This window comes from Lynx canadensis, chromosome B2 (assembly GCF_007474595.2).
Source record: "Lynx canadensis isolate LIC74 chromosome B2, mLynCan4.pri.v2, whole genome shotgun sequence".
In the NCBI taxonomy this organism is placed as follows: Eukaryota; Metazoa; Chordata; class Mammalia; order Carnivora; family Felidae; genus Lynx; species Lynx canadensis.
Genome location: NC_044307.1, coordinates 75314767 through 75329551, shown reverse-complemented (window position 1 = coordinate 75329551; position 14785 = coordinate 75314767). Strand labels below are relative to the sequence as shown.

At 38.4% G+C, this 14785-nt stretch overlaps 1 protein-coding gene and 1 pseudogene across 1 annotated transcript in view; one reads left to right on the top strand and one right to left on the bottom strand.

Annotated features, from left to right (window-relative positions):
• ME1 (malic enzyme 1) overlaps positions 1–14785 on the top strand; it is a 194282-nt gene that overhangs the window by 149334 nt on the left and 30163 nt on the right. The window contains exons 8-9 of the mRNA XM_030315911.1: positions 10139–10236; positions 11953–12066. Of these exons, the coding sequence (XP_030171771.1) occupies positions 10139–10236; positions 11953–12066 (212 nt within the window). The remainder of the gene's footprint in view (positions 1–10138; positions 10237–11952; positions 12067–14785) is intronic.
• Positions 14–2427, bottom strand: LOC115514637 (annotated as a pseudogene).

Here is a 14785-nt window from a genome sequence, read left to right as displayed (position 1 = left end):
GTGAAGTCATGTGTCATCTCGGTGCCCTTAGGGACTTGACCAACTCTCCTGAGGTGGCACACACTTGATAATTGCAGCTCTTCATAGCACTGGGGCCACTAAAAGGCTGAGCATAGTCACTCTCAGGACTAGGAGGTACGCCTCTGAGAGGTGATGCCCTCTCTGCGCACTCTGCTCCCAGGATGGAAGACAAGCTGTTCACTTGGCCCCTGTGGCCGTGAGCCACTTGATGTACTCGCTGGTCTTCGGCAGGAAGAGACAAGAACCAGAGATACTAGAGCAAAGTTCATGATCACCACCAACAAAGTAGGGACCATCAGGACGGTGAGCTCCTACACCACAAAAGTGGGAAACAGGTGAAGACCTGCTAACTGATGCAAAGAAAATGGTAACCAGGAATTCACAAGTAGGCTTAATTTAAGACACGATCTCCTAGGTGATCTTGTAGCCTTGGGAAGAGATGAGCAGTCTGGCCAGGAAGCAGCCCAGCTCCATGGAGACATCCAACAGCTCTGTGACAGCATTAAAAAGATGAAGGCAGGGGCGCCTGGGTGGCTCCGTTGGTTAAGCACCCGACTTTGGCTCAGGTCATGGTCTCATGGTTTATGAGTTCGAGTCCCGTGTTGGGCTCTGTGCTGACAGCTCAGAACCTGGAGTGTGCTTCTGATTCTCTCTCTCTCTCTCTCTCTCTCTCTCTCTCTCTCTGCCCCTCCCCCACTTGTGTTCTGTCTCTCTTGGTCTCTCAAAAATAAATAAATAAATGTAAAAAAAAATTAAAAAAAAAAAAAGATGAAAGCAGTGGGGCACCCCAGTGGCTCGGTCGGTTAGGCTTCCAACTTGGGCTCAGGTCATGATCTCACAGTTCATGGGTTTGATTTGAGCCCTGCTTTGGGCTCTCTGCTGTCAGTGCAGAGCCAGGGAGCCTGCTTCTGATCCTCTGTCCCCTTGCCTATCTGCCTCTCCCCTGCTCTCATTCTCTCTCTCTCAAAAATATATAAAACATTTTTGAAAAAGAGGTGAAAGCACAGATTCTTATAAGATATTTTTTTATTCCCTTTGCTTTCAATGTGAAGCTTTAGATAAGATAGGCCTATGAGATAAGTCTTTATGATAAGGCATAGAAGAAAAGCAGCAGCCACAGAGAAAAGAATCTGACCAACAAGCCAGTATTCACAGTAGTGAACTGGATAAGGGCCACCCTGCGGGCCATGACTAAAGCCTGGCTGCGTGTCCTGCACTACGAGCATCTCGAGCAGCACCGTGTATAGTCAACATCACCTGCTTCTTTTTCACCACAGGTACTACCCATGAGGAGCCTGGACACTACGTGTGTGCTTGATAAGGACAAGCAAGTAGAAATAAAGATGCCCTGGGTGCGTCTGATCTGTAAAAGATGTCCCCATAGTAAGCCGAATGCAGTCACTGCTAGTGCCATATGACGTGGTCCTTGTAGGGCAATCTTTCCTACCTTTCTCAGCTTCACTGGGGAAAATTCTAAGCCAATAAGAAAAAGAGTAACGAACCCCAAATTCTCATGTCTCCACTTGTACAATAAACTTAATCCCCTTTCGTCCTGGAGGTCCCAAAAGTATCCCAACAGTCGTGAAAGGAAATATTGTATGTCGGCAGTCCCGTTGCTACGCACAGCCGGCTCCAAGGAAAGACAACGCTCCTGTGCTAACAGCATTCTTCGTCAGGTGGTGATCTGCACCCGGGATTGTTGCATCTCTGGGCTTGGTCAAAATATACTGGTCATTCTGGGAGTCAGTCAGCATGCTAAGACCCAGATCAGGCTCCACTTCTCATTTTTTGTGAGGTGTTGCTTAGAGTTGCCTCTCCTCGCACCCTCAGAACTGCCTCAAAATTGACCCCTTTGACTGATGCATTGTCATCAAAAGTGCGTTCTTCCTTCCTCTTTCTCACATCTTCAAGAATGTCATCAAGCATGGATAAACTTTTGTTTTGATGATGTGTATTTTTGAGGGCTTCAACTTGATGTTTTTCTGCTGCTAGAAGTTCCACAGGTTCCATCTCTTCCTTTACTGCAGCCTCTCCCAAGGGCTCTAGGTGCTGCCTGCTGCTCTCGTTCATGGTCACAACATCTTTGTAATTTCCCTGCAGGGCTCTCTCAGGTCCATGGACAGCCTGGAAGACTGTGCATTTTCACTTCATTCACCTCTTTTTGGAACATTTCAAATGTATGCACCTGAAACATTTTCTCTTCATCCCACAGACCGGCATCTTTTCCCACTTCTCTGATTGTCCTTTTCAGTCAGTAAAGAACCCCAGTCTTTTAGTGAAGAAACCCAGAGAGCTTTCCGCAACTACGGAGGACCCACTGCTTCCTCTGAGTTATAGCCACCCGTCCGCCTCAAGCTGTAACTTGATGGCATGTTCCAACACCTCTCCACGTTCCACAGCATCCATTATCAGAGGAAGTATTATTAGAAGCAACATCCAGAAGTAATTTGCTCTAATACCTTCACGATCCAATTTTACAGGACAAGGCAAGGCTGTCCAAAGCTTTCTGTTGAGCTGAGCTCATATTTAGATACACATTTTCAGCTGATACCAAATGCGGCACCTGGTGCTGCATGCAGGTGGTCCTGGAGCAAGCAGTGTGAGTGTGGCAGGAACAGGCCTGACGAATCCAGCATCAGTTATCTAGCTACTTTGGAACCTGGCCCAGCTGCAGTGCATCCTAGGTCTGACTCATTGGCACTGAGAGCCAGACAGGGAGAAGCCTTCCTGTTTCCCCTTTCAGGTGGCATGTGGTGGGGCTGCCCCCCAGGGTGGGGGACGGGGTGGGGGGGGCAGGGTTGGGCTTGAGGAGGGCCCTAGCCACCCATTGCCCTCTCTGGAATGCAGTCTCTATTGTAATGTTATTTTTAAACGCAAAAAATCAGAAGTCCTCTAAATATCTAAAAGTAGAGGTTTGGTTAAATAAATTTGACATATCCATATTATGGAATATTATAAGTATACAGAATATTTTAAAATATGTTATTGACATCATAAGGTAGTCACAGGATATTGTTAAGTGGCAGAAAGTATGCTAAAATCGTATGCATGGCATGAGGTATTTTTTACAAATTAAAATTTTCTTTATTTTGCACATATCAGATATAGAAAACAGCTGTAAGAATATTCATCAGAATGTTGAAAAGGATTCTACCTAGGCAGTAGGATTATAGGTGATTTCTTTAGTCTTTGTATATCTGGATTTTAACTGTTTAATGGATTTGCTACAATGGGCATCTTTTTATGAATACATTTTTCAAGTGTCAAAAGATACCACGCTAAACTGTTGAGCCGTAACACAAGAATACCTAATATATAATCTTTCTTTAGCAAGATTACTTAATACCAAAAACCTATTGTGTCTGTTAGTGTTCTTTTCAAAGTCGTATTGTTATTAGTTTATATAGTAATTTGGTATGTACTCTCATTTCCTTATAAGAGGCATTCTTCACGTCACCACTTAATTGATACCAGTTATGTGAAGGATAAGAAGTTATACAGAGAAAAAAAGAAAACAGTATTCTGACTACACTTATTCCTTCCTCTTATTTGTAGATTTTAATACTCAGTTGACTTAACATTCATATTCCAGAGCACTTTATTTTATATGGAGACACCACAGTTGCATTCCCCTATGTTTCTGCTAAGATGTCTTTATACTAGAAGACAAAAGAACTACTTAGACTATTTTGTTATATTAGAATTTGTTTTATCAAACATTTAACAGAAAAAGCAGCACATGAATTAGAATGCACGATTCTTTTGTCAAATATTCTTACTGCAAAAGAATTTAATCTAGCAGATTTTTTCAAACATTACTCTGCTTTAGTAACAGTGAAACCATTCCAGTTTGGAAAAACTCATTAGAACTAGTGGTTAGCTTCTTTTCCTGTGTCTTCAGCCACTCTCTCTCTACTGCCTTCCCATTAGCCTTCCCATGTTTAAATTGCTTTAATTCTTTTTTTTTTAAGTTTATTTATTTTGAGAGAGAGTGAGAGTGAGAATGAGTGGGGACCTAGAGAGAGGGAGAGACAGGATCCCAAGCAGGCTGCACACTGTCAGCATGGAGCCCAGCATGGGGCTCAATCCCACCAACCACGAGATCATGGCCTGAGCCGAAATCAAGAGTTGGACGCTTAACCGACTAAGCCACCCAGACGCCCCTGCTTTAATTTTTAAAATAATTGCCTTCATCCTCATTTTCCTCAGCAACAGCCCTTGTCATTCTTTCCTTAAAAATATAAAAATAAACGATTTTTCTTGGCTCTGTTTCCCTCCCACCCCCACCCCCATCTTCATCTCACTCTTTCTTATCTTATCTAAGCTTTTCCAAGGACTGCTCAACACCTGCTGTCTCTGTTCTTTTTCTTTTATTTATTCCTCCGCACACTGCCCTCCAATTTTGGCTCTAGCCCGTGTAAATAAAGTAGCTCTCTGAAAGGTCACGATGATGTAATTACCAGATCTAGTGTGGTTATTTGTCATTTCCCTTCTTGATTGACCTTTCTTACGTTTGTCACTCCTTCCTCCCTTTGTTTCCATGACAGCCATCCACTTTCTTGCTTCTCCTACCTCTTTGACCACTTTTTACTTAGTCATCTTCCCTATGTCACATTCTCCTGCCCTTACTCCTTAAATGTTTATATTCATTCGGGTTCTCTCCTTTGGAAGAGAACTTACTCACTGAATAGTGTTATGAATCCACATGACCTAAATACAACTACACGTTTTCGAATTCCAGATCTTTTATCTCCGACCTAGATTTCTAGACTGAGTTCCAGACCTGTATATCTTGACATTGTTCCCTGAGCAGCACACAGGACAACCTCATAAGCTCAAAACTGAACTCCTGTTTACCTTGCACATTTTCCCCTGGTCCTCCAAACAAGAAAATGTATGATTATTCCTGACTTTTTCCTCATCCATTCTATGTATTTAATCATTAAGTCCTGTTGATTTTTCTGTCTTAAACATTTCCTCCCTCTCAACTTGCTTCTCTCTTGGATTGTTGCAATATCCTCTCTCCTCAATAATTGTAGTGACCTTTTAACTCATCTACATCCCACCAGCCTCCAACTCGCAAATGTATTCCCCCCTCCACTCTCTGAATTTAGAATCTTTTAGCAGCCTTCTGTTACCTATAATAAATTATAATTGCCTTGCTTTATATACTTCCTTTATATAGTTACTTTTAGTGTGTAATAGAAGGCCCTGCATGATCTAAACACTTCTCTAGCCTCACGTCACTTTGCATTCTAATAAGTTGTGTTTGCTTCAGCAACACTATAAAACCTACAGTTTCACGTGTGTTCTCTTCCCTTTTATATTTTAGGAGGTTTGGTATACAAATGGAGCTTGTATTCAGGGTTTTTGCTATAAGGTATTTGGTTGAGCCATTTCCTTAAGGAAATCTCCCTTGTCAGTTTCTGGCCTTTTTCTCTTACATTGCTCAGATTCTACAGAAAAGGTTTTTCAGTCTCTCTCCTGACATTAGCTTTCTGCTAGGATGAGCTTTCTGCCAGTATTCTTTGAGCCAAGTAGGAGTAGGTGGGGGGGGGGGGGGTCTTGCATATTGAGTATGTAAATTTGCATTTAATCTTCTTGTTTTCAAATATGGCATCCCTTGCCACCAATTTCCCCTGATGTTTTACAGTTATGCCTGGTGTCTTAATAATCTAGATACCCTTTCTATAACATAAACCTCCAGAGTGTGGAGGGTCAGCCATCTAATAAAAGGTGAGGAAAATGGATCTAGATTATAACTACTTCTTAACAGATTTTTCAGCCTCTTCTTCATCCCTACTTTCAGAGGTTCTTGGTCCCTCTTATAACCAGGCCTTTCAAGAGTTCTGCTTTATCAGTCTAATCACTTGTTAGCATTCCCCATGGCTGGCCAGCAGTTCAGCTTTCCCACATCTACTAAGTCTGTCGCCATTTGCCCATCTGCCTTCTAGATGCTAAGATTTTGATGCTATCCTCTTCTGGTTCCTTGACCTTTTTTTTTTTTTTTTTTTTTTTTAAATCTTCTCTGTGTTGTTTTAGTAGAGTTCATTGGGGGAGACGGAAAGCTAAATTATGTGTTCAGTCCCTCGATTTGACCAGTCTTCTCTGCCTCCATGTCTTTGCACATGCTTGTCCTATGGGAGGTCCTGGAGCTCTCATCTTAATCTTTTGATACTGTGCTCAGGTGGCATGTCCTCTAAATACTGTGGCCCCTGCTTCAACACATTCACTCCCACCCTGCTTGCTTCTAGTTCTGTCTGATCTGTTTATTTAGTAGCACGTGAGGATTATAATTATTTGATTACGTGTTATTCACCTTTGCTGGTTATATATAGTAATCCTAATCAGATTTAACGAATTACTGCATTAGTAGAGGTCATTCTTTGGTCAATGTTAAATATTAACTGGTCTTTAAAAGTCATAAACTTCAGCCTGTCTTTGTGTGCTTTACTAAAAATTCAGTTTTGAGTCTCAAAACAAAAGTTATTTTGGAATAATTTATTGTGAAAACCTACATTTTTGTGAAGTATCAGCTTGCCACACTAATTCCCTTGACTGTAGTGAAATTTAAATCAAAGTAGTACCAGGAAGTAGGACCAGGAAATGTGCAAGAATAATGCTCAAATTAATTTTTGATAGTAAAAATATCTTTTTGATTCTTAATAATTGCATGAAGAGAAGTTTGGATGTTTTATTATGTCCTCATGAAATGTTATAGAATACACATTTAAATAGAAGCCTCTGACATCCACTGTAGACAGAGATTTAGTTTATCTTATTTGAGTTAATACGAATTTAAAATGTCTTGACTTTTTCTTTCTCCCTTTCCCGCATTCCTAATGTCTTGACTTTTAATACAGGATGATCCAGCACAACCATATAAAAATGTCATCATATTATAGTTTAGATCTTTTGAGATATTTTATTCTCTCTGTTCTTAAATGCCCAGTTCTGTTTAAAATCAAAACAGGGGAAAAAATTTTTAAAAAATCAAATCAAATCAAAACTGGGGCGCCTGGGTGCCTCAGTCGGTTAAGCATCTGGCTCTTGGTTTCAGCTCCAGTCATGATCTCATGGTTCATGTGTTTGAGCTCTGCACTGATAGTGTAGAGCCTGCTTGGGATTCTCTCTCTCCCTCTCTCTGCCCCTACCCCGCACATGCTGTCTCTCTCTCTCTCTCTCTCTCTCAGAATAAACAAATAAACTTAAAAAAAATTTAAAAAATAATACAGATACAGTGATTGCTGATGATACTTCAACTTTGATTCATCAACCGGTTAAATCTTGTTGGTTCTGGTGGAATGTATAGAGACCTTAACGTTGCAGAATCTCAGAGTTGGAAGGGAGCTTAGAATCCCTGAAATCCAAACTTCTGGCTAGCTTCAAAAAGCCTGAGATAGAGATAGTTTGAACTACTATTTGTGAATAACTTCGTATCTTCTGGATACCAGTGTCTCTCTCAAGTTCTTTTTTCATCTATTTAACAGCTCTTGTGAGTCTGTCTTGATGTAAGAGACAAAGAAACAAACACATAATTGTTATGTTGTCTTTTCTGCATAGATAAGCCATTGTTTTACACAGGCTTTCATTTATTACTATTATTTTTTATTTGATTATAGTTGACACACAATGTTATGTGAGTTTCAGGTATACGACATAGTGTTTCAATAACTCTATATGTTATGCTGTGCTCACAAGTGTAGCTACCATCTGTCACCATATAACACTTTTACACTAATACCACTGATTATATTCCTATGCTGTGCCTTTTATTCCTGTGACTGATTCATTCCATAACTGGAAGCCTGTATCTCCCACTCCCCTTCACCCATTTTGCTCATCCTCCTTTTCTGGTATCCATTAGTTTGTTCATTCTCTGTATTTATAGATCTGATCCTGATTTTTGTTTGTTTATTTGTTTTTTAGATTCCACATGTATTTGTCTTTCTCTGTATGACTTTCTTAGCATTATATCCTCTAGGTTCATCCATGTTGTCGCAAATGACAAAATCTCATTTGACTGTGTAATATTGCATTGTGTGTGTTTGTGTATGTACGTACCTGTATATACCACATCTTCTTTACCCATTCATCTATCAGTGGACATTTGGGTTGATTCCATATCTTGGTTATTGTCAATAATGCTGCAGTAAATATAGGGGTGCATATATCTTTTTGAATTAGTATTTTCATTTATTTGCAAATGATATATCTGATACAGAGTTAATATCCAAAGTATGTAAAGAACTTATAAACTCAACACCAAAAAACAAATAATCTGATTAAAAAGTGGGCAGAGGTCCTTAACAGACATTTTTTTTCCAAAGAGGAGATTAAATTGGCCAACAGACACATGTAAAGTTGTTCAGCATCACTCATCATCAGGGAAATGCAAATCAAAACCACAACGAGGTATCACTTTATACCTATCAGAATAGCTAAAATCAAAAACACAAATATCAGGTGTTGGCAAGTATGTGAAGAAAAAGGAACCCTTGTGCACTGTTGGTGGAAATGCAAATTGGTGTAACCCATTGTGGAAAACAGTATGGAGGGTCGCCCAAACTAAAAATATAAATACTATATAATCCACTAATTCCACTTCTCAGTATTTCCCCAAAGAAAATACAGACTTTCATTTTAGATAATGTATAGAAGGGTAGCCTTTGCATAATGTATGACTTACCACAGTTCATACTTTATTATAATGGTGGCTCAAAGTGGCTAGCATTTTATTTTCATGATTCACATTGTGTTTCTAAATGAAAAACATGCAGGAGACGCACAGGTCTTCAATAATTATCGTGGTCTTATTTATGACTACCAAATTCTGTAAGAAAGAATTAACCAACCAAAAGACTGAAAATAACAAACATACTGAAGGTAAAAACTTAATCCATTTTTGGCACATGGCATATATAACACTTCATCATTGTGTCATGCATCAAACTTATTACAATCAATTTTTTTCAACTAAATATGGGTGTTTAAAAATTAACTAAGCTTTACTACCCAGGTGAGTGATCTAGGAACCATTATAGTGTTATTTAGAGGAGTATGTATATACAGCTGGAAAGTACTGCATGAGGGTACAAAGTTTTATTTTAGACATGAGCCAATAAAGATGTTGAGCTATGTAATTGTGTTTAAAAGCACAAAAACTGCTCTGTGATCTGTGAAAGCCTGTATGTCAAAGTAGTAAAATTAAAACTGTGAAGTTTCTATGACCGTGAAGCATGATGAGGAAAACTCAGTCTTCATTCTAAATAAATTTTACATTAATATTGTTCAGCACCTTTGGGATTATTATAGGTAGGAAGCCAATTAAAGGATGCAATAACATCAGATTTTCATTGCTATTAACTATCAGTTTTTCAAATTGAAGATTAAAAGATTAAATTCCAAATGTATGTAGAACATCATTACCATCAATACCATAATCAGGAAGCATTTACTGTGTACCCGCTTTGTGTAGAGGGGATTAGTAATAGGTTTCGGAGCCCCTAGAGTAATTAGGGGGAAGAATCGAATAGCACTTAGTACTCTTTTATCTCACACAGTACAACTATTTTACAGATGAGGAAACTGATATACAAAATAATTTCTCTAAATTCATTCAGCCTGGGTGGTTCAGTTGGTTAAGCGTCTGACTCCAGCTCACGTCATGATCGCATGGTTCATGAGTCTGAGCTGCATCAGGATCTCTGCTGTCAGTGCAGAGCCTGCTTTGGATCCTCTGTCCCCTCTCTCTCTGCCCCTCCCCATCTTGGCGTGCTCTCTCAAAAATAAATAAACCTTTAAATTCATCCAGCTAGTAAACAGGTTGAGCTGGAATCCACATAAGAATCCAAATGCCATGCTCTTAGTCATTACATCACTGCATTAAGTCACAATATTTTCAAGAATAGTAGCGAGTTGCTGTCTTAAAATATTGATGACAATAGCCTGAGAATTTTGCCTCATATATAAGCGTGGGGTCAGACAACTGCACGTTCCCTTTCTGTACCAGTTACCACGTTGTATGATGATTTCAAGATGTGAATAAAGATTTGAGGCTTAGAATTTGGCAGGGTCTGTTTGAGGATCACTCAAGGGTACTTATTACTTGTTTCAGGAACAGCATCTGTCGCAGTGGCAGGGATCCTTGCGGCTCTTCGAATAACCAAGAACAAACTGTCTGATCAAACAATACTCTTCCAAGGAGCTGGAGAGGTACCTGCCTTATACAGTCTTATGTTCTCTGAAACTAATGAGTGGAATTTATCTTAATTATTCATTAATTTGAAGTTCAGGGTATTCTTTTAAGTTTTTAGTAGATTACATCTGTAGGTTTTATTGAAAGATTTCCAAAAGTAAGTATTGAGGCATTTTAATTTTTCATAAGGAGGCATAGCGATAGTTTTCAGTCCTAAATTTGTAAGATAATCAAATGGTGCCATGGGTTTCTGTTTTACATATTTAAGGTGCCATGTGGGAACAGAGAAGTTTCCAATGTGTGATTATGTATAAAAGCCTTTAAGGATTTAAGCTATTGTATCTGATGAATTTAGTATCCTCCAGTTTCACATATGAGAGTTTCCTTGACTCACAAGTCAATGCACACATAGATCACTATATACAAGTTTTTAAGAAAAAAAATTGAATTGGAGATTCGTCATGCATCATAACTGTTTACGTGCAAAAGCACCAAAACATTTACAATTGCTGGAAGGAGATGGCAGCAAGACAAAAGTGGACTGTTTTCTGTCCTCCTTTGCTATGAGTTAATCATTTGAAGAAAGAAAACTAGACTCCAGTGATAATAATTCCCCCACAACAATAGGAATTAAAATGTCAATTGAGTTTGAACTTCTTGTGAGAAAACTGCCCAAATTATTTGGAATTATAGAATGTAATGAATGGAGAAATACTTTGTGGCTGTATATATCTTAAGAAGCTTTACAATTTCAAATTGAATAGGATTATGAATAAGTGTAATACACTGGTCGAAATTGTATATATTGTGTTTGTTTTGATTTTACTTGTTCTTAAAATATGCAAAGCCAGAACTTAAATGCCAAGATGTAAACCTTTCAAAGTATTCTGATGTAAATCACAAATTCATTTTCACATTAAAATAAAATTAAGGCTAAATTATAGCTTATTAAAATTTGAGTTTTTATTTGTGTCGATGTTACATGCTGTATTTAATTTTAGTAAATTTCTTCTTTGAATTCAAATTGTTTGAATTTCCCAAGCGTTTTGATGAATGGCACAGGCCAGTTCTTGATACTCAGCAGGGCAGAGGTATTCATGGTTGGATGACTCAAAACTGCCACTTGTTCGTCCCTGAAAAGGTTTCAGACATTCACCGATTATCACAAAATTCATCAAATACCAAAGAAGTAGATTCCTTTAATCTTGCAAGAGATTTCACAGTACTTTCTTTGTCCAAATTAATGGAGTAAATAAATGCTTGGGGGCAGAGATTTTATATGTTTTATTCTATTGCCTAATTGGTCAAGTTCCCATCCAAATGACCAGGCTTCATTCTTCAAATTCAATTAGAGGATCTGGAGCCCAACAATAAACAATACAGTCCAATGAGCAAGGCTGACCAGTTCATTATTTTAGGGTCAATATTTGCTTGTTGAAGCAAGTCTTAATTGCATTAACAGGATTAAAGATGATGACAAGGATATCGCTGGTTTATCTGTAGCTAAAAAGCAAGCCACATAATAGTGGTTCTGTTGTGATAAGAAGAGTAAACAGTTGTCCTTTAGCTTAACCTGAATGTGACAAAAATACTTTGCTCCCAGTACAAATGAATGAATATAACTCTTTAGGTCAATGGAGCCGTTTTGTTCTTTCTTGTTAATAAAGATATAATGGAGTGAAACATTACGTGGAACAACTTTTTAAAGTTTGTGTTCATTACCTCCTTCTCAGGCTGCCTTAGGGATTGCACACCTGATTGTTATGGCCATGGAAAAAGAAGGTTTACCAAAAGAGAAAGCCATGAAAAAGATCTGGTTGGTTGACTCAAAAGGATTAATAGTTAAGGTAAGAATCTGTCAGTTTTAACTAGAATAAAAATTAGTGTGCCGTTCTGGCTGCCCATCTCAAAGACTACAACTGCTTCCACCCACCCTACCCCAACACCATGTGAAAAGAGTAGCCATTACACATGAATGACCGTGTCGTACAATAATACTGATTATTCTTCTGAAAAAGAAGCTTGTGGCTCAGCTGTAGAATCTGCCTGTGGTGTACGTAGGCCCTCTACAACTCTGTGGATTGTCAGGCCACTTGAATTAGTTTGCATATGAGGCAGTTTGATAGTGACACAACTGAAACACCTAGCTATAGGTCCTTTTACTAAGGGCTATATGTCAAAATGCACACCAGCTGGAAAAAAAAAAAAGAACAAACAATGAAATAGCCCCTCTTTTGCCGCTTTCTCTCAACCAAAGTCTTGAGGGCTTCAATGAGAATTCCTGAAGGGGCTTTAATGGCTGTTACAGTGTTAACTGACAAAGTCATTTCCCCAGCTGTAATAGAGATAACAGGACCTACTTCATAGGTTATTGTGAGAACCAAATAAGACTAAGAATGTGACCATGTTGCTACATAGTTATAAGGCATTAATATTACTTCTACCTTCTGTGCACATTAATCACTCTTCCTTAAACTGCCAGAAAAAATACTTGTAAATCCCCTTTCTACATGGAAATGAATTTTTAAAATAACCAGTGATAAGCATAGGCTTCAGGAATTTAATATAGAAACAAATGTGAATGTGAACAAACTTTCTGGAAAACTATCTTATGTGTATCCAAAGCCTTTACAAGTTTATGCTTCTGATCCAATAGAATTGTAAGAATACGTCCTATAGAAATAGAGATGTACACAATGTCTTTTGGTTTTTTTCTTTTTAAATTTTTATTGAAATTCATTTAACTAACATACAGTATATTTTTAGTTTCAAGTGTACACTTTAGTGATTCAGCACTTTCATACAACACCTGATGTTCATCACAAGTGCCCTCCTTAACCCCCATCATCTATTTAACCCATTCCCCCAGCCACCTCCCCTCTGTTTGATCTCTCTAGTGAAGACAGTTTCTTGGTTTGCCTCTCTCTCTCTCTCTTTTTCTCCCTATGATTTTTGTTTTGTTTCTTAAATTCCAGATATGAGTGAAATCATGGTATTTGTCTTTCTCTGACTGACTTATATCACTTAGTATAATAGTCTCTGGCTCCAGCCACATCATTGCAAATGGCAAGATTTCTTTCTTTTCTATGGCTGAGTAATATTCCATTGTGTGTACATGTACATCTATCTATCTATCTCTACATACATATACGTACACACCACATCTTTTTGTTTTCCTTAAATTTTTTAAAAATTTAAAACCACACATCTTCTTTATCCATTCATCAGTCAGTGGACACTTGGGCTGTTTCCATAATTTGGCTATTGTAGATATGCTGCCATAAAAATTGGGATGCATGTATCTCTTCAAATTAGTATTTTTGTATTCTTTGGGTAAATACCTAGTAGTGCAAATGCTGGATTATAGGGTAGTTCTATTTTTGACTTTTTGAGGAACCTCCATATTGTTTTCCACAGTGGCTACACGAGGTTGCATTCCCACCAACAGTGCAAGAGGGTTCCCTTTTAGCCACATCCTTGCCAGCACCTGTTGTTTCTTGTGGTGTTGATTTTAGCCATTCTAGCAGGTGTGAGATGATATCTAATGGTAGTTTTTTTTTTTTTTTAATTTAAATCCAAGTTAGTTACATATAGTGTAGTAAGGATTTCAGGAATAGAATTTAGTGATTCATCACTTATATAGAACACCCAGTGCTCATCTCAACAAGTGTCCTCCTTAATGCTCATCACCCATTTAGCTCATCCCCACACCCATCACCCCTCCAGCAACCCTCAGTGGGTTCTCTGTATTTAAGAGTCTCTTATGATTTGTCTCCCTTTCTGTTTATATCTTATTTTTTGCTTACCTTCCCCTATGTTCATCTGTTTAGTTTCTTTTAGAACTTTTTTTTTTTTCAAATGTTTATCCATTTATTTTTGAGAGAGAGAGAGCACACAAGCAGGGGAGGGGCAGAGAGGGAGAGGTAGACACAGAATCTGAAGCAGGCTCCAGGCTCTGACCTGTCAGTGCAGAGCCAGACACAGGGCTCGAATCCAAGAATGGCAAGATCATGACCTGAGCCGAAGTTGGATTACCAACCGACTGAGCCACCCAGATGGCCATCTGTTTTGTTTCTTAATTCCACACATGAGTGACATATCTCATAGTAGTTTTGACTTGTATTTCCTTGGTGATGTGTGATATTGAACATCTTTTCACGTGTCTGTTGGCCCATCTGTATGTCTTCTTTGAAAAAATGTCTAGTCATGTCTTGTGCCCATTTTTTTAATTACAGTATTGTTTTTTGGGTGTTGAGTTTTATAAGTTCTTGGTATATTTTGGATAATAACGCTTAATCAGATATGTCATTTGTAAATATCTTCTCCCATTTTGTAGATTGCCTTGTAGTTTTGTTGATTGTTTCCTTTGCTGTTCAGAAGCTTTTTTATTTTGATGAAGTCCTAATAGTTTATTTTTGCTTTGGTTTCCCTTGCCTTAGGGACATATCTAGTAAGAGGTTGCTAGGGCCAATGTCAAAGAGGTTACTACCTATGTTCTTCTCTAGGATTTTGATGGTTTCCTGTCTCACATTTAGGTCTTTCATCCTTTTTGAATTTATTTTTGTG